Consider the following 27122-nt stretch of genomic DNA (forward strand, 5'->3'; position numbering starts at 1 on the left):
TAAATATTCCAATTCATGAACACGGGATGTCTTTCCATTTGTTTAGTCTGGTTTATTTCTTTCAGCAGTGTTTTGTGGTTTTCAGGGTATATGTCTTGCGTTTTTTTGGTTAAAGTTATTCTCAAGTATTTTTATTCATTTTGGTGTTATTTCAAATACAATTGTTTTTTAAACTTCTTTTTTAGATTGCTCACGGTCAGTGTATAGAAATACGACTGAGTTTTGGGTGTTGATCTTGTACCCTGCAACTTTGCTGAATGTATTAGCTCTAAGAGGGTTTTTTTTTTTTCTTGTAGATTCTTTAGGATTTTTCTATGCATAGGATTATGTATTTTTTTTTTAATTTTTTTTTTTCAACGTTTATTTTTGGGACAGAGAGAGACAGAGCATGAACGGGGGAGGGGCAGAGAGAGAGGGAGACACAGAATCGGAAACAGGGTCCAGGCTCTGAGCCATCAGCCCAGAGTCCGACACGGGGCTCGAACTCACGGACCGTGAGATCGTGACCTGGCTGAAGTCGGACGCTTAACCGACTGCGCCACCCAGGCGCCCCAGGATTATGTGTTTTCTATACATAGGGTTTTTCTTATAGACTCATTAGGCTTTTTCAATACATAGGATTATGTCAAATACTTCTTCCTTTTGAATTCGGATATTTATTTTTCCTTGTGATTGCTCTGCCTAGAACGTCCAGTACAGTGTTAAATGGAAGCAGTGAAAGTGGTATCCTTGTCTTGTTCCTGATTTAAAGGGAGAAGTTTTCAATCTTTCACCATTGAGTTAGCTGCGAGTTTTTCATCCATGGTTTTTTTTTTTCCAACGTTTATTTATTTTTGGGACAGAGAGAGACAGAGCATGAACGGGGGAGGGGCAGAGAGAGAGAGGGAGACACAGAATCGGAAACAGGCTCCAGGCTCTGAGCTGTCAGCACAGAGCCTGACGCGGGGCTCGAACTCACGGACCACTAGATCGTGACCTGGCTGAAGTCGGACGCTTAACCGACTGCACCACCCAGGCGCCCCTCATCCATGGTTTTAATTAATCATGTTAAAGATGTTGCCTTATGTTCCTAGTTTTGTGTGTGTGTGTGTGTGTGTGTGTGTGTGTGTTTAACATAAATTTTGTCAAAGGTTTTCTTCTGCATCAATTGCGATGATAATGTGGCTTGTGTTTACTCTATCAAGGTAGTGTATCAGATCGATTTTCACGTGTTGAACCATCTTTGTATTTCTGGGATCCCACTTTAACGTGCTATTATATTTGGTTTCCTAGTATTTTGCTAAAGATGTTTGCATCTGTATTCATCAGAGATATGGGTCTGTAGTTTTTTTTTTTTTTTTTCTTGTGATGTCTTTGTCTGGCTTTAGTATAAAGGTCCTCAATGAATGAGTTGAGAAGTGTTCCTTCCTCTTCTATTTTGTGAATGAATTTGAGAAGAATTGGGGTTAACTCTTTACATATTTTGTAGAATTCACCAGTGAATCCATCTAATCGAGGGTTTTTCTTTGTTGGGGGGGTTTTGTTTACAGATTTACTCTCTTTGCTAGTTATAAGTCTATTCAGATTTTCTATTTCTTCTTGAGTCAGTTTTGTTTAGTATTCATGACTACTTGAGGTTCAGAACACTTTCCTGGAAAAAAAAAGTATATATGAAATATATTACATATACCCGAGTACATGGAAAGAATGATCACTTTCCTGGATCAATGTTGTATTGGAATTTTTTTACTTTCAAGAATTAACTCTAGAACCATGTTACTTAGAAATAAGAAGGAAAATACTACAGGAATCAATTAAAAGGAGTAAAAGCAATTGACTCCAGGAAAGAAAGGGGCAGAGGAATGCTATTTTTCTGAAGAAATATAGCAACACAATTTGACTCTTTGTAAAAATAAACAAATAAACAAACAAATAATTAAGCAACGTAAAGGGAGTTCTACAACCAGGCTGCCTAGATCAAAATCCCACCTCTGCCATTCGGTAGCCATGTAACTATGGAGAAGTTTAAGATGCTTGATCTCTCCGAGCCTCAGTCTTTCCATTTGCAAAATGGGAATGGCAATAGTACCCATCACATAAAGGTTCTACAGGAACCAGAGGAATCAGTGAATGTAAAGGGCTCAGCTGGGGAGTGTCCTGTAAATAGAAGTTTCTTGCTTCTATCATGAAGTTCTCCCAGACCAACCTAACTTTCCTTCTGGCTAAGCCAGAGCTGCCTGGCCACTCTGGAGACCCCTCCCTTTGTGCTACTGACTGTCTGCTTGACCTCGGGCATGTCTCTTCTGCCAGGATCCTTGGGAGGTGGTTTCAGAAGGGCCCTAAACTTAGCCAGCTCCCCCAGGCTCAGACTGGCCCTGTCCTAGACTCCAACCCCTCCCCCTGGGGGTCATGGCTTTGTTTTCTTCTAAAGACCCAAGATTTCCAAACTCTGTGGTTGCCTTGCCTAGCTAAAAGGGGAAGAAGGGGATCAGCCCAAGGAGGAGGAGGAGGAAGAGGAAAACAAGAGAAACAGCCAGTACAGCAGAGAGGAACGTATGCCCAGTGGTCCTGGTCACTACGGAGCTAGCGCTGAGACTCCAGGGCCTTGCCCACCCCTCTGCCCTGCACCATCCTGCACCATCCCCACTGAGGCCATGGGCCCAAGGGCTCTGCTGGTCCTGCTGGTGGCCACAGCTTGGCATGGTAAGACCAGGGACTCTGGGGGTTGGAGGGGGGGCAGAAATGAGTGACACAGGCGGCCCCTGTGCAAGGACTCTGTAAACCCCTGCTCCTCACGGGTGTCCCCACTCTGTGCCTGCATCTCTCCCAGCCTGCACTACAGGTTTGCAGGTATCTGCTTTGGAAAGGCAGCGGAGGAAAAGAGGGTATGGGTGGGGTGGAACCAGCCCAGCCAGGGCTGTGGATCCATTCCAGCTAAGATGTTGGCTCACCATGTGTCCTGAGCAAGCCCCTGATGCTCTCAGGGCTGCCGTGTCCTCATCTATCCAATGGCAGGTGTTGGGGGCAGTGGTGAACTAGACTAAAACGATGCTTTTCAAACTTTGCTATGCATACAGATTACCTGGGGATCTTGTCACAATGCACATCCTGACTCAGTGGGTCCCAGGTACAACGTGAGATTCTGCACTTCTAACAAGCTCCTAGGAGAGGCCAAAGCTGCTGGTCCAGCCCTATGCCTAGTAGGGAGGCCCTAGAGAGCTCCTGATGGCTCTGCCAATTCTGCCAGCCCATGAGCCGTGGAGAGTAGGCAGGACCCAACTTGGAAAGGCCAGAGGGGGGGAGGGTCATTCCTCCAGAGGCTTGGGGAAGGGGCTGGAAGGAGAGATAAGAGGTTAGCCTCTCTGGCCCAGGGCTCAGGTGAGGTGAATTTGGGAGGAGATGAGAGGAGGGCCTGGGGCGGTGGTGAGGGTGGGGGGCTGGGTGGGGAGGGCAGTGAGGGACTCCCTGGCCAGAACCCTCCCAGACGTAGGCTGCTACCCTGCCTCCAACTCGCTGGTAGAGCCACACTGGTAAGAATCTCCTTCCCAGGAGGGTGCCTAACTGGAGGCGAGGGACTGGCGACCTGGCTTGTAGCTACAGTTCTATTTGATCACATGCTTATTTGGAGGTATCTTGGGCCAGGATAGGGCTGGAGTAGGGTGGGAAGGCAGCATCAGCTCTGGCCTCCTCACAGTTCTGGGGCTGCAGGATCCTGGGGAGGAGGTACGTCTAGTCCCCGATGAGGAGATGGCCCACCCCACTGAAGGTCTTTTTCTGGCCCAACGTCTCTGGGCTTGAGTGTGTCTGGTTGTTTTTGTTTTTTTAATTGAGATGTAATTTACTTGCAGTAGAATGTACAGATTCTTAAATATACAGCCTGATGAGGTTTGACAAACATATACGTTTGTGTACCCACCATCCCAATTAAGATAAAACTATTCCCCTCTCTCTAGAAAGTTCTATGGGTTTTATTTCACTGCCTTGTCCTGTCTTCATGCCCAGAATTTGCCCATGGAACCCTGTTGGGGGTGGGGAGGTTGTCCAGCCTCCAGACCCAGAAGAAGGAAAAGATGGGAGGCAGCAAGCTGGAAGCCTCAGCTTTTAGCCCAACAGACCAGTCATGAGTGAGTGGCGGGTGAGGGCTGCTGTGAGGGAGTCAAGGGCCAGGCTCTGAACACCCTAGAGATGGTTAGAGGCTCCTTAAGATCCCGGTCTGATGAGGGGGCTACGTCCCAGGCCTTGGAGTGCCATGTGTGTGTGGGTTGAGGGAGAGGAGTGGAAGTTGGGGGACACCCTGGGAGCTGAGATGAGAGACAGGCACAGAAGGGGACCTTGGTCAGTGTCTGCCAAGCCCGAGCCCCCAGCCCAAGGAGGACTGGCCTGAGCAGGCTCTCCCCACTGGCCAAGCCAGCAGGGGGAAGTTAGGGGCAGAAGTTGAGGGTGTCAGCCTTGCTCTGCATGAATATCCGGGACAACAGGACAAGACAAAACAGGACACATTTCTCTGACCACATTTCCAGGAAGCCGAGACAGCCACTAGAGAGACAGGGCAGGGGAGGGGAAGGGAGAAGGTGCCTGTGAGACCAGGCAGGTGCAGAAGGGGACCACAGCAAGAATCACAGAATCCGAGATCGCCGATGGTACGGTCACAGACTGTGACCTTTAAAGGTTCAAAACTTTAGATATTAGAGTGTCAGGACCAGAAAGGGGGTTAGAAATGTCTCCACTGAAGCAGTAGTCCAGGCCACCAGCAGTTGACTGAGACAAGGACTGCGTATTACCTCATCGAATCCTCCCAAGACCTCAGAGGTGGAAACGGACTAATCCCATTGGATGGAAGAGCAGCTAAGGGTCAGAGAGGATAAGTGACCTACCCAGCATCAGGGAGAACCAAGTTTCAGACCAAGGGGGTGTGACCCCATAGTCCAAGCTCTCACCTGCAGTAAAACCCCGGGGTGGGGGTCGCCGCACTGCTGCGGCTGTAATGGGGCAGCACCAGCTCTGTTGGGATTTGGGGACAGCCTGCCAGAAATGGCCACCTGCCCCTCTCCCTGGTGGTCACGTGGCCCAGGAGGGATAAAAACCCCCAGGTGTCAGGCGGGCTTGGCAGAATTCACCAGTTCACTCAATTCTTCATGCTGATCAGAGGCTCAGGCAGAGAGGCAACCCGCGCCTCTGATGGGTATAAAATCAAAACAGAACTTGAGTCATCCTGAAATAATTTGACAGGGAAGATCTTTCCAATTCTGAAGTCTGTAGTGGGGATGGGGTGGAAATAACCATTTGAGGGACTTTCGTGTAGGACAGTGAGACACCCTGAATTCAGCCAGTTCCCTGGGGGGAGGAGTGTCCCTGTCCCTGTCCCTGTCACTAGAGTAGAGGGGTCAGATTCATCGGGAGCACCCAGTTGGTCAGTGGGAGAGCCAGGCCCTGCAACCCAGAATGTTCCAGTGTGCGGCAGGAGGCACTCCCTCTCCTGGGGGTCTCACCCCTGGAGAGGGGACAGTAGCCAGGAGGGCCAGGAAACAGAAGTGAGAGCGTCCGGGGGGGGGGAAGGGCTGCAGGCTGAGCGGAAACCGGGGGCCGGGCTGGACGCCAGCAATGTGCTTCCGCCCACACAGGCTCAGGGGCGCCTGGCAGCCCCCCCAAGGCCTTGAATCAGCTCTCACTTCCCTCCTTTGCCCCTATTTTCAGCCCTGGAAAAATGCTGACACTGCAGAGGCAGCGGGCCTTCTTCCCGGAGGGCCTGATATGGGCTGCAAGTTCTCTTTTCTCCTTCAAGCAAATTTTCCTTAAAAGAGATTGGCTTCCTAGTAAACAGAGCAGTGCTGGGGTGCTGGGCTGGACTGCTGACCAATCCTTACTATTTATTTGGTGACAGGTGAGGTCCCAAAGGCTTTCCATGCATTTAAACCTCCCGGCATCCCAATAAATGGGTACAAATTATTGCCTCCATTTTATAGGTGGGGCAACTGAGGCACAGAGCCTCTGAACCATCCCCCCGTGCTGCAGACCAGATGTCCAATGTTGGGAGCGGGCATGACAGAAGACTCTCAGAACCCTTCTAACACTGCTGGGCTGAGATCCTATGACCCTTTTCTTCCTTCCCATATAGATTAAGTCGAGGACCTTTGCCATGAACATTCCATCCATTTGTCTTTTCCTTTGCTTGTTTGAGTCCCCTGCTTAGAGCCAGGTCCTGGGCTTGGCACAAGGGATACGGCCCGCTTTGTCCATGGGGCCGAAGGGGTCAACCCCTGGGGAGGCTGGGAAGACTGAGGCAGGAGTCTGGGGAGACCCCGTGGGACAGCAGGTGACTAGAAGCTGAGAAAGCTCCCAGTCTCCGTTTCTCAGAGGAGGGGGCTGCTGGACATCAAGCCATCCCCAAGCAGGTTTGAGGTGGGGGTGGGGGGGGGCTGAGCACATGACAGAGGGGGCAGGGACTTGTGTAAGGTGATTCCAAATCACAGCTGAATGCCAGCACTCGCACCACCCCTGCCAGGGCACTCCCCATCTCAGAGGCCAGGATCATCAGACCAGGAAGCGTCTCCTCAGGCCTCACTTCTGTCTATTTGCCACCCCCAACCCCAGCTCAAGGGGTCCCAGTGATACAGCCCAGCGGCCCTGAGCTGGTCGTGGAGCCAGGCACAACAGTGACCCTGCGATGTGTGGGCAACGGCAGTGTGGAATGGGACGGCCCCATCTCCCCGCACTGGAACCTGGACCTCGAGCCCCCCAGCAGCATCCTGACCACGAATAATGCCACCTTCCAAAACACAGGGACCTATCACTGCACTGAGCCTGGAAACCCCCAGGGGGGCAATGCCACCATCCACCTCTATGTCAAAGGTGAGGACTCTGAGCCCACCCCCAAGAGGCCTAGCCCAACAGGTCCCACTGGGAATGGGCGGGAGGGCTGGGCCCTAATATTCACAGCCATAAGAAGCCAGTTCCACATGTACTGAGTGCCTGCCATTAACAAAAACCTGTGCAGCCCTTCCAGTTTGATGTAATCCTCATAATAACCCTGTGAGGTAGGTTCCATGATTACAGCCATTTTCCAGAGGCTGGTGGGGTTGAGTCATTTGTCCACAGTCGCACAGCACCAAATAATAGGGCTGAACCTGGCTCTAGTGTCCCCACTCTAAAGCACTGGCTGAGCTTCTCTGGTATTGTGTGACCTCCGGCAAACGATCAGCTTCTCTGAGCCTCCCTGTCCCCAGGGTTCAGGGACCACTCGGCCTGGTGGAAGGAGGACAGTTGTAACCCTGTATCTCCTCTGCCCCAGACCCTGCTCGGCCTTGGAAGGTGCTGGCCCAGGAAGTGACGGTGTTGGAAGGTCAGGATGCGTTGCTGCCCTGCCTGCTTACTGACCCAGCGTTGGAGGCAGGCGTCTCGCTGGTGCGGGTGCGTGGCCGGCCCGTCTTGCGCCAAACCAACTATTCCTTCTCGCCCTGGCATGGCTTCACCATCCACAAGGCCAAGTTCATTGAGAATCACGTCTACCAATGCAGTGCACGAGTAGACGGCAGGACGGTGACATCGATGGGCATCTGGCTTAAAGTGCAGAAAGGTGCGTGGGGCTGGGAGGGGCCAGAGAGCCGCAGATGTACGAGCTGCGGCAGGGCCTGGGCCTGATGGAGAGTAACGGGGTGCCCCCTTCTTGGGCTTCTTCCTTCCAATTGTACCATGGTCGCCCATGGGGCACCTGCTGGGAAGTGACCTCAGCTCATGAGACACGCTATGCAGATGGTCTCACAAGGTGATGGAGGAGAGGGTGTGTGTGGGAGGGGAGGCTCTCTAAGAGGGTGCCATTTTATTCGAGCTGAACTATGAATGATGGGGAGCAGGTGGCTGTGCAAAGCTGTGCCTCAGCAGAGGAAACAGCAGGTACGAAGCCATGAGGTGGGAACAGGCCCTGAATGTTCCAGGAACAGAAGGAGGGCCCAAAGCGGCCCCACACCCTCAGACATGGATTTCCCACTCGGTGCCGGCCTGGTGCCAGGTGCTGGGCACACACAGGAAGGGTGGGGAGCTGAGTGCTGGGGAGGTGGGCGTGGGCACACAGGAAGGCTCTCACTGTGGGGGTGACAGTGGTGTGGTGAAATTTCACTCCTTTCCCCCTTGCCCTGGCTAGGCTGATGGACTGGATTCTGGTTTCTGGAACGATTGGTGTGAGTAACAGGCTCGACACCTGGGCTTGAGACAGGAATCAGGTCCCTGCAATGAGGGCCAGGGTAAGAGTGGCATGGTTGGCCCAATGCCCTGGGGGTTTTAAGGCCATGAAACCTGTTCAGGAAGTCACAGGACCCCACTATGTGGACAGAGGAAGTCCTTAGGTCTCTTTCCCCGCACTCCATCTGGCAGGGCCCTGGAGCCCTGGTGACCTTGGATGAGTCCCTTAGTGTCTCTGGACCTTGCGAAACTGGATTAGATCTTCTTCCAATGACAGCAATAGCCATGAACTTTAATTCAACACCTGCTCTATATCAGGCACTGTCCTGGCTGCTGGGGATGTCGCCTTTGGGGATTTGACATCTTTCCAGGAGAAACAGACTAGAGAGCAAATAATGTTTCAACTGGGATGAACAAGAAACCAAGCCGGAGAAAGCTGGATGTGTGTGGGGTGTGGGGTGAGGCGAATTCAGCTGACTGGTCCCAGACGGCTTCTCTGAGCGAAAGATCTGAAGGAAGAGAGCGGCCACCCACTCGCAGCATTGAAGGTAAAGCTCCGGGAGGTGGGCGAGTGTACAGTGTGTGAGGTGGGAAGGCCGGTGCGGCTGCAGGGTGGTGAGCACCAGGGCGGCAGGCCGCTCAGGCGGTCAGTAATGGGCCCGGGCTTGTATCCCGAGAGTAGTGGGAAGCCGCCCGATACTGGCCCAGGACACAGACGTGACGCAATTTACATTCTTAAGAGCTCACTTGGGCTGGCTGTGAGGCATCTGGGTTGCACAGGGGTCAGAGGGGGAGTGGGGGCCTTCCAAGTGGCTGTTGCAGGGAATCCAAAGCAGAAAACGGGGTGACAACTGGGGAGAGGTGAGGTGATGAAGGGAAGTGGACTTCAGAGAGTCTGTACAAAAGACAGGATTTGCTGTCTGGGACCTCAAGGCTGACCCCCCACCCCCAGGATTTGGGATGGGAGCATGGTGGGGGCCCCAGCCAGTAGCCTGGCCCTGAGCAGAGCAACGGCTCAGGCCTGGGTGTTCAATGGGTTGCTTCCCTTGGCCTCAGACATCTCCGGCCTGCGAACCTTGACGCTGGAGCCTGCAGAGCTGGTGCGGATTCAAGGAGAGGCTGCCCAGATCGTGTGCTCAGCCAGCAACATTGATGTTAACTTTGACGTCTCCCTCCGTCATGGAGACACCAAGGTCAGTCCCTGGGGAGACAGCAGGGTGAAGTGTGCCCACCCTGCCAGCACACCAGGCCTGGCAGGACCGAGCCCAGCCTCGCTGGGAGCTGGCTCTCTAGCCTGAGGGCATGGGCCAGGCCCAGAGAGGGGAGTGCACCCGTTACTCGTCAACAGCTGATTCAGGACCAGGATTCAGGCTCATGTCATTGAATCTTGTAGGGGAAGGGAGGTGGTACTCTACCCCCTTGACCCATGACCTTTGCCCCAGCCTGTTGACAAGAGTCAGAGGTCAGTTCATTTCTGACTTAGCAGAGGTTCCTAGCCACCTTGAAGCCCAGGAATATAAAGGTGAGAGGGAGAGCAGAGGGAGTAAAAGGGAATGGTTTGGGGCTGCATCTAAGAGCCCCTTCCTGTCCACTGTGCCTATGTTGTGCCAAGCACAACTCTACCCCCGTTTACGTGTAATCGTTCATTGTTCCTTCACTACAACCCTAGGAAGCAGGGGTCAGTGTTAGTGCCATTTTACAGATGAAGAAACTGAGGCTCAGAGTTCAGAGTCCCTTGCCCAAGAAAAGGCAGATAGTAATCTTTAAGGCTGAGGATTTGAACCTAGAGTTTTCTAATCCCTCAACAACCCTGGTATAGCATTTCCATTCCTTCTGGCTACAGCTCACAATCTCTCAACAATCCGACTTCCATGATAACCGTTACCAAAAAGTCCTGACCCTCAACCTCGATCACGTGAGCTTCCAAGATGCTGGCAACTACTCCTGCACGGCCACCAACGCCTGGGGCAACCACTTCCGCCTCCATGGTCTTCCGGGTGGTAGGTGAGCATTAGGGGTGATGGAGGAGGGTTGACGGGGATCCTGAGGTGAGGGGGTGTATATGGGGATTGGGAAGGAGGGGACTGATGGTGGAGAATAAGGAGACGCTGTTAAGAACACCTGCGCAGGGGCGCCTGGGTGGCGCAGTCGGTTAAGCGTCCGACTTCAGCCAGGTCACGATCTCACGGTCCGGTGAGTTCGAGCCCCGCGTCAGGCTCTGGGCTGATGGCTCAGAGCCTGGAGCCTGTTTCCGATTCTGTGTCTCCCTCTCTCTGCCCCTCCCCCGTTCATGCTCTGTCTCTCTCTGTCCCAAAAATAAATAAACGTTGAAAAAAAAAATTAAAAAAAAAAAAAAAAAAAAAAAAAGAACACCTGGGCTAGATTTCCCTTATCTTGGGCCTGGCTAGGGAGCCACACCTTCCCAGATCCTCCCCCAGAATCCCTCGCTTCCTCCCTGGAGCTCCTACAGTGCATTACTGCATTTTGTTTTGTGACCGGTGTCCAGGAGGGACCTACTTTGCGGCTCACTCCCTCATTCATTCCTTCATGCCTGCAACACTCACGTCAGATGGACACAGGAGCAGACAATGCTCAGCCAGTGTGATCAGGCAGGAAGTACGGGGTGTCCTGGGAACACCAAGGGGGTCCCCCAATCCTGGCTTGGACAGTGTGGCCTAAGCTAGGCCCAAAAGAATGGAGGTAGGTTAGCTAGGTAGAAGGGTGGGAAAGGAAGAGGAACCACACCGCGTATGTCAGGCCCAAAGGTAAAGGGAGCGGAGGGCATTTCAGGCATCAAAAGAAGTTGACAATGGCAGGGATGTGGAGGCGTGTGACAAGTGGCCAAGGAGGCGCAGAGATGGAGGCAGTATCCAGCCAGTAAAATGGGCGGGTAGTTTGCGTCATATCCGGTTGGAAGTCACTGAGAGCTTTAGAGGAGAATGGCGGGATCAGGCTGCGTGGTGGGGTGCCTTGTGGCGGCCGGGAGCCCACACTCCCAGGCAGCACTCCAAGCTGACCCTGCTAACGACCAGCAGCTTGCTCCACTGCAAAATGGGATACTAACGGTATGAGCAGGAACTGTCTCAGAGGTTTGTTGTGAGAATTAAGTGAATCTGTATATACCCTGGCACAGAGTAAATGCTGCCTAAGTGTGCACAGGAGATGTTATCTTAGAAGGCCAGTCTGACGCCTTGTGCACTGGATGGGAGATCAGAGGCTGGAGAAGCAAAGGTCAAGACAGGCTGAGTCATTTGGGTCTGGCCATGACGCGTGTATTAAACGAGGGGTGGAGGGGAGAAAAGCATGAGAGTCACCACCATGATGGCACCCGCACTAGGCTAGATGCACAGTAGACGCGACCTCTGCTCTGGGCTCCACTCTGTGCTGGGAGCTGTGGGGGGTAAAGGAGGAGAGGAGCAAAAAGAATTGATCCCCAGTTAAGAGTTCTAATCCTATGTGTTTTCTAGTGCACGTCTATAGTAGTCACTCAATAAACGTTTGTGTCCATGAACACTTCTGGTCAGACAGTGTTCTGGATGCTGAGGATACAGCTGCAAAGACACGGAGACCCCTGCCCACATGAAGTTTGTGCTTTAGTTGGGAAAAGACAGCAATGAGCAAAATAAATCCTGAAAACCAAATCAATTCTATAGGGTTGCTATTTAAAATCGGGTGGTCACCCCCTCTCTCTCTGCCCCTCCCCCACTCGTGCTCTCTCAAAAATGAATAAACGTGAAAAATAATAATAAAAAAGGGGCACCTGGCGGCTCAGGCGGTTAAGTGTCCGGCTTCGGCTCAGGTCATGATCTCACAGTTTGTGGGTTTGAGCCCCGTGTCGGGCTCTGTGCTGACAGCTCGGAGCCTGGAGACTGCTTCGGATTCTGTGTCTCCCTCTGTCTCTTCCTCTCCCCCACTCATGCTCTATCTCTGTCTCTCAAAAATGAATAAACGTTAAAAAAGAATTTTAAATCAGGTAGTCATCAAGGAAGGTCTCACTGGGAAGCTGACACTTGAGCAATGACTTGAAGTTGGGGAAGGGGTAAGCCAGGCAGATATCCTGCAGAACAGAGCTCCGGGCAGACGGCAAGCACTGTCCTTAAGGCAGGACTGTGCTCACCACGTGCAAGGCACAGGTCAGCCGGTGTGGCTGGCGCAGAGTTCGGGAGGAAGAGTGGCACAAGGTGAAGTCAAAGAGGGAGGGGGCAAGGTGGCAGATTCCACAGGGCTCGGCTCGGTAAGCCAATGTAAGGACTTGGGCTTTTCCCCTTGAGAAAGATGGGGTGCCCATTGGTGGGTTTGAGTAAAGGAAAGTGACACTCTCACCTACTTCGTTGAGGGTGGAAATGGAGGGGGGGGGTGGGCAGTTAGGAGGCTACTGCAGTCGCCGAAGCTAGAGGTTATGGTGGCTTGATAAGGGTGGTGCTGAAGGAGGTGAGAGGATGGATGCAGGATGGATAGATAGACGTTCTCTGTAGGAGAGAGAAGACGAAAGCCTCACCCAGGAAGCTCACAGATTAGTTGGACAGAAAAGATGACCAGCCGAAGGGAGAAGCAGATGCGCAAAGTAGTGTTGATATGGTACGTCATGAATGTGTCATCTAGAAGGGTGGCACGGGTCCAGAGGAGGGAGAGCTCCCTGTGGCCTGGAGTGGTGGGTGGAGACCCCCTGATGGGGAGGAGCCTTGAAGGATGAGAAGGATCTAAATAGAAAAAAGGAAGAGGACAGTGTTCCTGGCGGAGAAAGTGGCTTGAACAAAACCTCCAAGCTTGGCTGGAATGACTGCGGTGTGGTGTGTTCATGGGATGTTAGGAGACCCAGATGGGTGGGATGGAGCAGTGTGTGTGTGTGTGTGTGTGTGTGTGTGTGTGTGTGTAGGAAGAGGGGAGACAGCTAGATGGGCCTGAGGAGGAGAATTGATTGAAGAGAGCCTTAAATGCATATCTGTATAGTAGAAGTGATTGGGGACCCACAGGGGCTTTGGAACAGGTACATCACAGGATAGAAGAGTGAATATTAGATTTCACGGAGCTGAGTAAGGAGAGGAGCCCCTGTATATCATCTAGTCCAGAGCTTTTTGCAAAGTCTTGGGGGATTTAAGAAAGCATTTCAGGGGCTTCCATTAGAGGCATGGAGAAGCTGAGTACATGGGGATTCTTGCCATAGCTCCTCTGCCTGAGATTCAACCACGGCAACTTGACTTTAATTCACGCAAGATTTAATTAGAAGAAACTAGTCAGGACTCTTTCAGGCACAGGTAACAGAAACCAACTTAAGCTGGCCTAATCACAAGGGGATTTTCATCAGCCTTATAGCTAAAAAGCCCATGGATATGAGCTTCGGGTAAATTGGATCTAGTTGCTTCTAGTTGTTTCTCAACTCTCAGCTGTACATTTTTCTTGTGGGACCCCTAGCAGCATCAGGCTTGACAACCCGAGTGGAATTAGGGCTTCTCTTTCTCAGAGCTCCAACAAAAATCATGGAAATAAGTGTCATGGACCCATGGGCACAAGTGCCTACCCCAAACCACTCACTGGTGTAAAGGGGGCATCACCTTGACTGGCTGGTGAGTCACATGCCCGCTTAGAGCTGGATGTGGAAGCCTCTCTGCCTGAACTATTACCAGGAGAAGGGGAAATAGGTAAGGGCATCCGAAAAAAACAGCAGATTTTTATGTTTTTGCTACTGAAAAAGTTTCAAAAAGTTACAACAACACAAATATACTCAATCTCTTTGTTATACAGATAAGGAGGCAGAGGTAGCAAGGAGAATCGAAATTTGTCCAGGTTCTCCCAGGGACTCAGTGAAGAGAAGAGTTTGGGCTTCTATGGGGCAGTGGTAAGAAGGAAGATGTCAGAGGAAAAGTTTTGGTTAGAGGTGGGGGCTGTGTGCCTGGCACATAGTAGGCACTCAGGAAGGGTCCAGCTGAATGGCTGAATGAATGGGTAGATCACCAGTGAACAAACCAACTGAGACATCTTCCCACTAATGCCAGATCTTTATGTGTTACACTTTCCAGAGAGTGCCTACTTGAACTTGACCTCTGAGCAGAGTCTCCTCCAGGAGGTGACTGTGGGTGAGAAGGTTGATCTCCAAGTCAAGGTGGAGGCCTACCCAGGCCTAGAAAGTTTTAACTGGACCTATCTGGGACCCTTCTCTGACTACCAGGACAAGCTCGATTTTGTCACCATCAAGGACACATACAGGTACCACCTATCAGCTCCCATCTGGAGAGCCCCACATCCAGAAGGGGAATGCTTCCGCCAGGAGGCAGGACACTGACTGGGTCACGTCTCAACCTTGCTGGTGACCTTGAGTAAACCCCTTCCCCTTTCTCTGTCTCACTTTCCCTGATCTTAGAACCTCAATATCAATCATCTGTGTTTGAGATTGAAATCAAATTGGCTTGCCCCTCTGTCCCACATCCTTGGGAGATCCAATGCCCTCCTCAAGAGCTCTACCATTTCTTGGGGGTGTGCACTCTCCTGCTCACTCAAGAACTCTTAATCTCATTCTCTTCTTTTGCGGCCGATCCAAATACAGAAGACCACTGCTCCATGATTTCTACTAAACACACTCATAATAAGGACTGCACAGGGACTCTGCCACATACATGGGTTTGGGGGTAGAGAGAATTCACATCACATGATCACGTATACATCAAAAGTTCTTGAAAGGCCCGTGGTGGCCCGCTTCTGAGAATTTCTCACTAGCTATTCTTGTCCACAGGCTCAAAACTCTTCTCACAAAGTGCCATCTCACTGTATCTCCTCTTTTCTCCCATCTCTCCACTTCCAGACTCTTGCTTCTCCCGCAAACACAACATGTTAGAAGTCCCTTTTTCCTGTCTCCTTACGTCCTCAGGGTGTTACTTTCCCATCCAAAGTGGCCTCACCAGCGTAGACTTCTACACAAGAGAGTCTGCTCCACGGGAGAAACACCATGGCACGTGTTAAAACGATAGTTGCTTCACCCACTTCTATTTGAACGAGAGTCCAGCGTTCAAGGACAGCAAGCGTGCGCTGTGCGTGCAACCGCTTCCCCTCCCACACTCTTGATAGATATCTCTAATTCTAATCCATTTTTGAACTCTTTCCCTCAGGGTCCAAATGCAGCCTCGGAGTCCTTCTTGACACAGTCCCAAACAGTATTTTCATTATAACTGACTCAGGCAAGGAAATGTTTTTACCATCCCCTGGGGCAGATAATCCTTCAGCCGTCTTCCAACTCCAGAACTCTCTGGGGTTCTCTTTCTAGCTGCTGAAGCCCAGACCTCATTAAATCCTGGACTCCTGCTTTCCAGTTGTCAGAATCAGCACAGAACGAAATGTTCAACAGAACAAAAATGTTTCCTTGTCCTCATTTTTCTCTTCTCAGTTTCCTTCTCACCCATTCTGGTCAGGATTTCGAGCCTCCCCTTGTCTAAAGCAGAAGTTCTGAATCTGGAACCTATAGACCTCTGGGAGGGGGACAGTCCAGGGATAGGTGAAACATTGGTCCATAAGCAACAGGGACATTGTGGAAAGAAACTATGGAGCTCCCCCAAAACGCAGTAGCGTGGGGCCATCCAGCACAGGGCAGATAACCCGGGGCACCAAACTGCCACCAAACTTAGCTCATGTGATGGATGTGTTCATAACGGTGACTTTGAGTCCGGCAAAAAGAAGTTAAATTCTTTCAGTTTACCAAGCAGATGAGTGCAGGGGTTCTGGACACCAAAGTTCTGGCTGGAAGAGATTGCCCTTTGCATACCATGGGTTTTAGTCTAGTAGGATTTATAATTAGATGCTATAATGTATTTTTAAACAACTTATTTATTACCTAAATTATGCACGTCCGTTACGGACAAATGCCAAAATAGGGCTTAAGAAAAGAAAAAAACAAAAAATTACCTGGAATCAGCTGAGGATAAGTGACATTTTTCTCATTTGCTTCCAGGTCTTTTCTGCAGCAAAGGGCACCATTAAACTGCGTACCTACAATGAGTCGGGCTCTGTGTCAAGCACCCTGAATATATGTCCCTTTAATCCTCAGGCCAAATCTGTGCATTAATTACCATCAGTGTTGCCCTCACAGAAAAGGAGACAGAGGGTCAGAGAGGGCGAGTACTTGTCTAAGATCACACAGCTAAGAAATGACAGCCCCAGGACTTGAGCCCTGGTTGCTGTAGCCCCATGGCTACATCTCCTGCCTCTCGTCCCTCTCATGGTCCCTCCTGCCAGGGTGGTGCTTTAGAGATAGCAGCTAATGTGCCTTCCAGGGTCGGCACCTCACAGACATCATTTCTACTAAACCTCAGAACAAAACCACTTCATAAACGAGAGAAGAAATTAAGGGAATTGGATTGGTTTTCCCATGTCTCAATGGCACTCAGCCTGGGGACCTGGCTCAGCCAAGGCCTTTGTGCCCTGGACGCTTTACCAAAAATAAGACAAAGCCCTTTAGGGAGGTTGTCTGAGCCCACTGTCCTGCAGGGGGGGCCATACCAGGACTGGGGTTCACGCCAGACGGCCTGCCCCTTTCGTGCAGGTACACCTCGACCCTCTCCCTGCCTCGCCTGAAGCGCTCGGAGGCCGGTCGCTACTCCTTCTTGGCCCGAAACGCTGGAGGCCAGAATGCCCTGACCTTTGAGCTCACCCTGCGATGTGAGTGATGGAGCAGGGGCTGGGCACTAAGGTCCCTGGGGCTTGCAGGTGGGGGTGATGGAGGGATAGCAGCTCAGTGCAGGGTGGTCACACAGGGGAGTTGGGGCCTCTGGGGCTGATCCCTCCCTCTACCGCTCCTCTCTTTCTCCTCAGACCCCCCGGAGGTAAGGGTCACGATGACCCTCATCAATGGCTCTGACACACTGCTCTGTGAAGCCTCCGGGTACCCCCAGCCCAGTGTGACGTGGCTGCAGTGCAGGAGCCACACCGATAGGTAAGTGGCTCTGCTTACCTTCTTCACCCCGGGGTTCGGAGCCAAGGGGGGCTGGGCATCCCAAAGCTCTAAGCCACACTCTGCTCTTCCCAGGTGTGATGAGTCTGCAGGGCTGGTCCTAGAGGACTCACACTCTGAGGTCCTGAGCCAAGTGCCCTTCCACGAGGTGATCGTCCATAGCCTGCTGGCCATCGGGACCTTGGAACACAACAGGACATATGAGTGTAGAGCCTTCAACAGCGTGGGGAACAGCTCCCAGACCTTCTGGCCCATCTCTATAGGTGAGCCTTTGCCCCTCCCAGCCCATGGTGGGAGGCGGGCTCGGGAAATTGCCCCAGCCCCCTGGAGGCCAGGGCCAGAGTGCCAGAGTGGAGCAGATCCCAGCCCCATCGTGTTCTACCTCTTGGGGTCTGATTCCAGGCGCCTCCTGACCAAAGGTCTCCTGAAGAGGCCAGGTGGAGGAGTCTGGACCACATGGGACTAGACACAGGGAGGAGAAGGGCAAAGGGCAGCAAGCCGTGAGGCCCAGAAAGAAAGCAGCCTGGAGCGTGGCCTCGTCTGGCCCCTCCGCTCATCTTCCTGCACTTTAACGCACTCACTAATTCACAAGTGTGGATATTTGGCATCTGCTATGTGCCCAGCACTCACTCGGGTGAGCAGTGCCTCCATGGGGCTTAGAGCCTGGTGACAGAGACAGGCAACAAGTGAACACAGTCCATCCCCACCCCAGGGCCAGCCTTGACAGCCTTCTCCATCCCTCTTGGACTCTTCCCTCCAGAGACACAAGCCCCATCCATTCAGGGCCACTGTCGGAGGGTGGGGCTGATGGCCAGCACTGGGCGCTGACGCAGGCTGTGTCCGTTTAGAGGAAGGGGTGCCTTTCTCTGTGTCGCACAAAGGCTCCAGGTGTCTGGGTGTGAGAGGCCCAGAGCCGTAGAGATCCACAGCACCTTCCGACTTCCAACAGCCAGGTTTCAGCACCACTGTATGGCAAGCCCCGGCGAGACCCTCTGGGCAGACGGACAGAGTGGGAGCCTCGGACTGGCTCAGAGGTGGCCCCTCAGGTGCCTTGGGGCAGCTGCAACCAGGGCCAGATTCCGCGTGCAGCTGCCCTTGGCTGCTCTGTCTCACTGCTGGTGGTCATATATTAAAAAGACCATACTGACATTTCACTGCATGCTTACCCTGTGCTAGGCATTGTGCTAAGCACCTTACAGTCATTATCTCAGCGAGCTCACATGACCCCAGGAGGTTGGCACTATTTTCCTTCCCGCTTGGGAGATGATGAACCTGAGGCTTAGGGAGAAGTCACACACGTTCAATGTCACACACCTCCTAAGTGGCAGAGGTGCGATCTGGCCTCAGAACCACGCTGGTGTTGATGTGGAAAATGGAAGTTACGTCCTTCAAACGCATTGAAAGAACTAAGGTTAATGGTCTGGGAAGAAGAGAGCCAGTGGCCATGAGCCAGGCTTTCAGACCCTTAGAAGGGCTGTGTGGTTCCAAAGGGCCCTCGAGGAAGCAGCAGGGAAATGCTGGGAAGGCAGAGTTCAGTCTAACCTCCAGGTCTGTCTGTCTGAGCTGCCCAAAGGCGTAGGAGCTGAACACCCATCACTAGTGTGTGTGTGTGTGTGTGTGTGTGTGCCGCGCGCGCACGTGCGCATGTGTGCATGGAAGCCACAGCCGTACTAAGCCAGCTTGTTGCAGAGGTTCCTTGCACTGGCAGGAGTGGGTACTGCACGACCTGAGGGGTTCCCCAGCCACAGACGCTGTGACTTCGGGCAGGGTTTGGGGCGAGGCATGAGCAGAACTGGAGACGCCGTCCTCCCCCCCCTGGCTGGGGGCGGGTCTACAGGAAGGCTTTGCGAGGGTCTGGGGCTTCTGGGGGAGAAGACTGCTCGGTCAACAGGCATTTACTGAGCACCTACTGTGCTCCAGGCAGTGCAGTGGCCTGCTCTCAGTGGTGGCGGAGGGTCCTGAAGGCCCTCTCTGCCGGCTCCCTCCTCTGCTCTCCCTTTCCAGGAGCCCACACGCAGCTCCCCGACGAGCTGCTCTTCACGCCCGTGCTGCTCACTTGCATGTCCATCATGGCCTTGTTGCTGCTGCTGCTCTTGCTGCTTTTGTACAAGTATAAGCAGGTGAGCCTGGGCAGGGTGGTGGGGTGGGGAGCCAGGCGCCTGGTGGCCTGGGGGAGTGTCACCGGGTTGCAAGGATCTAGCCTTTAGCCCCCGCACACCCAGTCATTCTGTCACCCATTCAGCCAGCCGCTCTTCAGCGGGCGCCAACTGTATGCGAACGTGAGTGGCTGGGTGCCAAGTGAGCCCAAACTCAGAGCCTCTGAGGCTCTTGCCTCGTAGGGTTGACCGTCTAGAGCAGGAGATGGCTGCAAGTCAAATAACCGGAAAAGACAGGGTATGGATTACAGAGCTTAATGCCCTCAACAATGGCAGCATATAGATAGCATCACTAACCCCATCTTACAGAGTTGGAAGCTGAGGTTCTGAGAGGTTTAGACAGTGCTCTAGTCTACAGCCAGTCAGTGGCAGAGGCTGGGTTTTTAAAAAAAAACATGTTTTTTAACCATCACGTGAAACACTGAATCATCTTATCTTTCCCTCGCAACAACTTGGAAGCAGGGAGTGTAGCAGCCAGCATTTTACAGTAAGGAAACTGGGGGGTGGCAAGGTTGAAGAATCTGCCCGAGGGTCCCAGGTGCCTCCCACATGCCAGCCCGAGGCCTCTGCCACCTTGCCTAGCTGCCTTCCTACACAAAAGATGGTGGCCGCTGCAATAGATACTGAGGCCTGTGGGAGGTCAGAGGTAGAAGGATCTCTTCTGTTGGTGAGGAAGGGAGCCTGCTTGGAGGAGGTGGTTGGCATGGGTGGGACAGACCTTGGAGAATGGAGGTGGGGGTGGGGGTGTGCAGCAGGGGGAGACAAGGCTCAGGGAAAGGGTATCTCCGGGGAAGGGTAATGTGTGCAAAGGGGAGGGAGGGGGGAAAGACAGAGGCGAGTTCTGAAAATACTGGTCCCTGGAAGAGGGAGGAGGCAGGTGGGGCGGGTTGAGGGGTCCAAGAAGTTGGACCCCATCCTGTAGGCTCAGAGCCATCCGTGGGTTTGAACAAGGGAGCAATGTGATTTAGGGGTGAATAACCACCTGGTGGGCCTCCTCTGCTGCCTTCTCTTCCCCACCTCGGGGGTTTTAGTATGAGAAGAGGGCTTGGAGTAGGCAGTGTGGACAGGATATTGGGGCACCCTGGGGGCCATGGGGTCAGCTCTCATGCTCATGCCAGCACCCAGCAAACGAAGGCCTCAGACCAAGACTTCAGGGATCTGTGTCCAGCTCCAAAACTATTTTGCCATGAGACCTTGGCTGACTCACTGCCCACTCTGGTCCTCAGTTTCCCCACCTGTACCATGGTAACGTCTTCTTTGACATTCCAAGAGCCTCCTGAGAGTCTGGGGTTGGGAGTTGGATAGATGTGGGTCCTGTCTCTGCCAGTCTCCAGCTATTAGAACTCTGGGGAAGTTGGGAGTATCTCTGTCTCTGTTTCTCCAACTGTGAAATGGGGTTAATAATGGTGGCCACCCTACCAGGCTGTCGTGAGGATTCAACAACGGAATGTAGGTAGGGGACTTAGCAGGGTGCTGGGCACAGACAGAGCTCAGGATGGAAGCTGCCCGCCCTCGTCCCAGGAGGAAGCTGACTGGGGAACCTGAGTTAGCTCACGCATCTTGGGACTGGAGGGGTGTCTGAGGTTGGGCATCTCCTTGACTACACACACACAGCGGGCCCTGCTCGCCCACCTCTATGGACAGGACTTAACTCACTCTTGTGGCCGCCTGTTCCTTCTCTGAGCAGCTCTGATTATTGCCAACTTCTTCTTTATACGGAGCTGAAAACTGCTCCCAGTGCCCCACAGAGCTGCCTCCTCAGCCCATGACACCCCTGCTGAGATTCCAGAGAAGGGTCCAGTTCCCTCTCCAGCCCTTTCTACCTTGAGCTGTCCAGCGCCCTTGGCCAGTGTTGGTTTGAGGGCACCTTATCTTCTCTCCATGGGACCATTTTTGGAATGTGGAAACACCTCATTTCCCATCCAGGAAACTCAGCTGCCCCCTGAGCCCATCCAAGGCCAAGAAAAGGAGGGCATCCCATGAGACAAGACCTTGAGGGGTCAAGATGGCCTTGGCCTTGCCTCAGGGCCTTCCACCCAATTCCCCTCTGCTTTGCCCCATGGGGTTCTGAGATTTGCCTCTGCACTGAGAATTCAGCCTGGACTAAGGGGTGGCTAGCTGGGGGTGGGGGGAAGGGCTGTTTGCCTCAGGGCTGAGTCATCGCCTTTCTGGCCCCAGCCAGACCACAGGGGGGCCAAAGGGGGAGGAGAAAAGGTCAGGAGTCAGCAGGCTGGTAGGAGGGACTCAAAGAGGAAAGGATGAGATAGGGAGGAGTGCAAGCTGGGATTCTGGAGTCAGAACCGACCTCTGGGGACTGGAGGCCTATTGGGGCCGGACAGGAGGGTCTCCAAGGTTTCCAGTGGGACATGTTGAGGTCACTACCTTCCCAAGACAGAGACCATCCACCAGCCCAGAAACAGCAGGCCTAGACAGGGAGGGCCACAAGACTTTGATGTCTCCCTGCCCATCTCAGTCGCCGAGGGCAGTGGGGGTGAGCCTGGGCCTGGGCCTGCCGCGAGGAATAAGAAACATGGAGCACACTGAGTGTTCGGCTTGGCTGAACGCAGCTCACAGGGGTGCTCAAGGAGCACTCCCTACTCTCTTTGGAACTACTCCCGTTAGCAAACCTGGTTGAGGTGGCCCATCCCACCTTCCCTGTAAGGGCTCACCCTCCGAGGAGACCCTCTACATAGAAGCCCTGGGGAGCCAAGGTGGCACAGAAGCAGAGGAAGGGATAGGGATGCCTGAGGTGTGGCGGGGAGAGAGCTGTGTCTTCCTCCTGGTAGAGTCTGGGATTCAGAGATCTGTGAGATCCAGCCACACAATCTCTTCCTCCTGTGATCCCCCTCCCTTTCCCCAATATCCCCTGCCTGGCTGGGGGTGGGGAAAGGAGAGCAGCTCTGGGGAGGGGGCTGACTCAGGCCCAGCTGCATGGGCCAGAAGAAGGAGAAGTGGTGAGGAGGAAAAACAGCTTTGGCCACAGAAGCCCCCTGGGGACGGAAGTGGCCAGGGGAGGTCAAAGAATCCCTTCCCGGCTTTCTCTCCATGTTTTGGTTTGGGGAGGCACCCACACGCAGGGCCTGAATCCTCTGTGCCTCAGGAGGTTCCTCCTTTTGTCCCGTTTCAGACTCTCCTCCCAAGTCACAGCATGGATGTTAAGTTTAGCTATAGTCTTTCTCCTGAATCAGAACCTGGAAGTTCTTCCTTATGTCTAACTGCAGTCTCGTCTCCCAAACTACCATCTGGAAGCTCTCCCCTACAGCTATCTGGAGTCTTTTCTCTTAACCTGACGCAACTTGCAGCCACAGGCTGCCTTCCTCCCCAACACCCACTCACATACCCTTTAGCTCCCCTGGGCTGGGTGACCCGAGAAGGAGCCCAGCGGCTAAGCACAGCCCAGCTGGTCCTTGTCCCCTAGGGCTGACCGGAAAGAGGTGGACTGCTGACCCAAGGCCTCAGTGTCCTCCACCGCCCAAGCCCAGCTTCCACTTTCCACCTAAAGCCCATCTTCCATCAGCACTTCTCCTGGGCACCACCCCCTGGCATGATGCCCCCAAGCAGCTGCCACCCTGGGCAGGAAAGAGAGAGGCAGTCACTCCTCCTCCTAGATCTGGCTCTGCCCTCTCCCTCTCCCTCTAGCTTAAAACAAACGCAGTGCAAAGTCCGTGTAAAGACCGGCGTCAAGCCCTCGAGGGCTTCTCATTGCAGCTAGGAGGGAATCCGCTCATCCCAGCGCTCAAGACCTTCCTGTCTCTGGAACAGCCCTCACCCCCTCCAGCCACACGGGCACCGGCCAGTCCCTCGGACTTGCCAGGACTTTGCCCACCTGCAGGCCAATGCATCTGCTATTGACTTTACCTGCAAAGTGCTTCGTCTGCCAGTCACCTGGCTGGTTCCTCCTCAGGCCTTCCCTGCCCTACACCTTCAGTTGCACCTGGCTCTCTCTGTTCCATCACTTTGCTTTATTTTCTTCACGGCACTAGTTGAAAATGTCCTCTCTTTATTTATTTATTTATTTATTTATTTATCTATTTATCTATTTATCTATTTATCTATTTAATTTGAGTTGAATGCCTGTCTTAGCCCCCTGAATGCAAATGCCACGGGGCAGGGCTTTCTCTTCTTTAATTCTGAATCCGTGGCGTCTGGCACAAATAGGAGTTTGGTGAAATATTTGTCTGGAAATGTTATTCAGCCTTAGAAAGGCAGGAAATTCTGACACACGGAGGAGCCTTGAAGACATTATACTAAGTGAAATAAGCCAGTCACAAAGGACACATACTGTGTGATTCCAACTAAATGAGGTACCTAGAGTAGGCAGATTCAAGGGATACGTGGCCCGGGGCTCAGGGGAGGTAGGAAAGGGGAGCTGCTTAATGAGTAAGGAGTTTTAGTCGTGCAAGGTGAAAAGAATTCTGGAGACTGGTTGCATAACAATGGGAATGAACATTACTGAACTGTACACTCAAATAATGAGAATGAGAAATTTAAGATGATAAATTTTCTGTTGTATGCATCTTGCCACAATTAAAAATAAACCCAGACACTATTTGGATGGGAGGATGGGGGGATGGATGCATGGACGGACGGACATACTTCAAGGGCCCCCCACCCTCCTGGCTCGAGAATTACCAAGTTATCAGAGCTGTCAAGGCTCTCAGAGGTGACCCTGCTCACATCTTTCAGTGCACAGGTGGGGAAAACCAAGGCTTAGAGAAGGGCAGGTCACATGGTGAGGCCAAACCATTCAAGGACGGGGCTCTCAGTGCCTTGGACATGGGATGACCCGGGCCCTCTCACCACATCTCAGGCCACCCCTGCCTCCTCCCACCATGCCTTGGGACTGCCCACACCCCCTGCTCTTGGGGGTTGGGGATGAGATCCCCCATCTGCCTGCAGGCAGGCCTGGTTGACTTTCCCCCTCTTCCTCTGCAGAAGCCCAAGTACCAGGTGCGCTGGAAGATCATCGAGAGCTACGAGGGCAACAGCTACACCTTCATCGACCCCACCCAGCTGCCCTACAATGAGAAGTGGGAGTTCCCCCGAAACAACCTGCAGTTTGGTGAGATGAGGTCTTGGCACCCACCACGCATACATTGCAGGAGCCTATGGGCCCTTTGTCGGCGGGACCTAAGGAGACTCTGTGTGTGTGTGTGTACATGTGTGTGTGTGTGTGTGGCAGGTAAGACTCTTGGAGCCGGTGCCTTCGGGAAGGTGGTAGAGGCCACAGCCTTTGGTCTGGGCAAGGAAGATGCCGTCCTGAAGGTGGCTGTGAAGATGCTGAAGTGTGAGTGAGGGGCAGGGGCTTCGGGAATCTGGGGGAGCGGGTAGGAGCCCATGTACCTAGGGGAGGGGCTGCCCTGCCATGAGAGACACATTTTCGGCCTATCACAGCCTGGGGGACAGGGCCTGGGATTGGGGGCAAGGACTCTTGGCTTCTTGAGTGAGCCCCAGCCTCCCCTTAGCTCCTGGGTGTAGGAGCGGCTCTTTGGAGCCCCAAAGAGGCTGGGGTGCACAGAGGCCACCCTGGGCCACGGCCTGCCCACAGCTTGGCTGCCTGCCACTCGAGAGCAGCTCAGTGACAGGCCATCTCTCCTCTTTCCCTCCCTAACTCCTATCTGTGTGCCCGCATTTCTCCTCTTCCCTCTTTCGGTCACTGGTCACTCTGGGGCCCTGGTTACGCCCTGCTTGCTCTCCTGGGTGTCTCCCATCTGTCCGTGTGGCTCTGTATGTCCTGCCCTTCCCCATCTATGGGACCTGTGGCTCCATCTCCCAGCCACTGCTCATGCAGATGAGAAGGAGGCCCTCATGTCAGAACTGAAGATCATGAGTCACCTGGGCCAACACGAGAACATAGTCAACCTTCTGGGAGCCTGTACCCACGGAGGTGAGGAGTCCTGGCAGGCATCGGGGCCCATGGCCACCCCACCCCATCTTCCCATCTCCCCCAAGTTCTGGAAGGATCCCTATCTATCTCAGCGTTCCTCAAATTCCCACACCAGGTGCCTGGATGGGTCAGAAGCTGTTTATGAATGATAGATAGTTCTGGGAGCTCTGATCAGTGGCTCTCAGACTTTGGTGGGTATCAGAGTCAGCCAGAGAGGGGAATAAGAGTGCAGGTCCCCAGGCCCTGCTGCAGGGAGTCTGATTCCGGGGGTCCGGAGGGAAGATCCCACCCAAAGACACTTGGACATTCACCACAGGGTCCACAGAGGTACCCCAGGGCCTTGACCTCTACAGAACTGTCACAGATATCCTTTGAAGAAGGAATTCTACTACGGTTTTTTGAGGTTCCTCTGCTTTAGACAGATGGGGTTACTGAGGCACAGAAAGCAGAAAAAGCTGCTCACAGTCAGTCAGGATTAGAACTCAGGGCTCTTGAATCCCCATTCCAGGGTGTCCTGTTGCCCTACCCCATGTCTGTTCACACGGGGGTGGGGGGGATAAGGAGTGCACTTACCCCACTCTCTTGGCTGCTCTAGGCCCTGTTCTGGTCATCACTGAGTACTGTTGCTACGGCGACCTGCTCAACTTCCTGCGAAGGCAGGCTGAGGCCATGCTGGGCCCCATGAGTGTGGGCCAGGACCCCGAGGCAGGCGCTGGCTACAAGAACATCACCTGGAGAAAAATATGTTCGCAGGTAGTACCCTGGCAAAGGACAGGAAAGAGGCTGGGACTGGGAGGAAGCCCCAGGGTCTGTCCCTAAAGTGAACTCAGGCTTCGGTGGCTGTGTGGCCCTCACGTTCCATGGGGAGTAGTCACCCCAGCTTCTGTGGGCTAACTCAGTTTTTCTACTACTTATTTCTGTCATCCAACAAATAATTGAGGACCTACTATGTTCTAGGAGCATGTTGGGCAAAGACAGGGGGCTCATAGTCTGGTGGAGACAGGCGTTAATGCTATCGTCACTTGAATGTACGTAAAAGGTCAGTCAAGATCCGTTCAGGGCTCTAGCAAGAGATGGGCAGATCTTGGCGGTAATGGCCCTGTTTTTTCCCATGCCGTCAGGGGCTGCAGAGCACCTGGACAGAGTCTGTTGGTTGTTGGGTGAGAAGGGGCAAAACAGTCTGTGGCCAGGTCCCTAATCTACTTGGGCCTCGGTTTCCCCAGGCAAGCCATTGAGGGGTTGAGCCTCTCAGAGACTTTCCGTCTCTGTTATTCTGTACTGCTGTGATTCCTGGAAGCCACTCGGAGACAAATGGACAAAGCCACATGGGGAACCAGAGAGAGGAAGTGGCCAGTTTCATGTCACACATGAGTCAGGGGCAGGGGCGGAGCCTGGGCTCGGATTCTGCTCCCTTGACTCCTGGTCCAGTGCTCACCTGAGCCACAGTGGTGTCCTGGAAGTCTCAGTCTTGGGGGTTGTGGGGCTTCAGGGCCAGGCTGCTGACACAGGATCAGAACAAGAAGGGTGTACAATGAACCCCTATTTTAGCCACTGTCAGCTGCCAAGCCTGGGGAGGCAAAAGGGGAAGGAGGCCATTTAACTCCATCCAGTATCCTCGAATAGGAGGGCTGGCAGGATCTGCTTCCTCTTCTGGTTCTCTGACACCCCTCTGAAAGGGCGGCTCACACTGGGCCTCTGCAGGCTGGAACCTCAGGCCAGGTCAAATCAAAATGAGAACTAAAGTGAAGTATTAACTTCTTATCTTCAAATGTGCAGATGGGGAAAGGATTCATACGGTGGGGTCACTTCAAGGGCAAATGGCATGGGAACCAATCCTGCCAACGGGTTCCCAGGCTAGAAGTATAGTTTCTAGACCAGGGGAGGGGATGGTTTTGCCACGGTCAGAGCATAGATAAGACACTCCCTTCTCTTTCTGGGAACACTAGAGTATGGGCACGGTCAAGGTGCGCATCTCCATCGCAGAGGGGAC

The 27122-nt window shown here is 53.1% G+C and overlaps 1 protein-coding gene across 1 annotated transcript in view; it reads left to right on the forward strand.

Annotated features, from left to right (window-relative positions):
* The first annotated feature begins 2478 nt into the window (after positions 1-2478).
* CSF1R (colony stimulating factor 1 receptor) overlaps positions 2479-27122 on the forward strand; it is a 29691-nt gene continuing 5047 nt past the window's right edge. Inside the window, 15 exon segments of the mRNA XM_030329489.1 lie at positions 2479-2682; positions 6571-6828; positions 7268-7552; positions 9211-9347; positions 9998-10129; positions 10131-10158; positions 14172-14358; positions 16682-16797; positions 16951-17071; positions 17165-17352; positions 19094-19209; positions 24181-24307; positions 24428-24532; positions 25022-25132; positions 25728-25885. Coding sequence (XP_030185349.1) covers positions 2535-2682; positions 6571-6828; positions 7268-7552; positions 9211-9347; positions 9998-10129; positions 10131-10158; positions 14172-14358; positions 16682-16797; positions 16951-17071; positions 17165-17352; positions 19094-19209; positions 24181-24307; positions 24428-24532; positions 25022-25132; positions 25728-25885 — 2217 coding nt within the window. The 5' untranslated portion in view covers positions 2479-2534.

This window comes from Lynx canadensis, chromosome A1 (assembly GCF_007474595.2).
Source record: "Lynx canadensis isolate LIC74 chromosome A1, mLynCan4.pri.v2, whole genome shotgun sequence".
NCBI lineage: Eukaryota > Metazoa > Chordata > Mammalia > Carnivora > Felidae > Lynx > Lynx canadensis.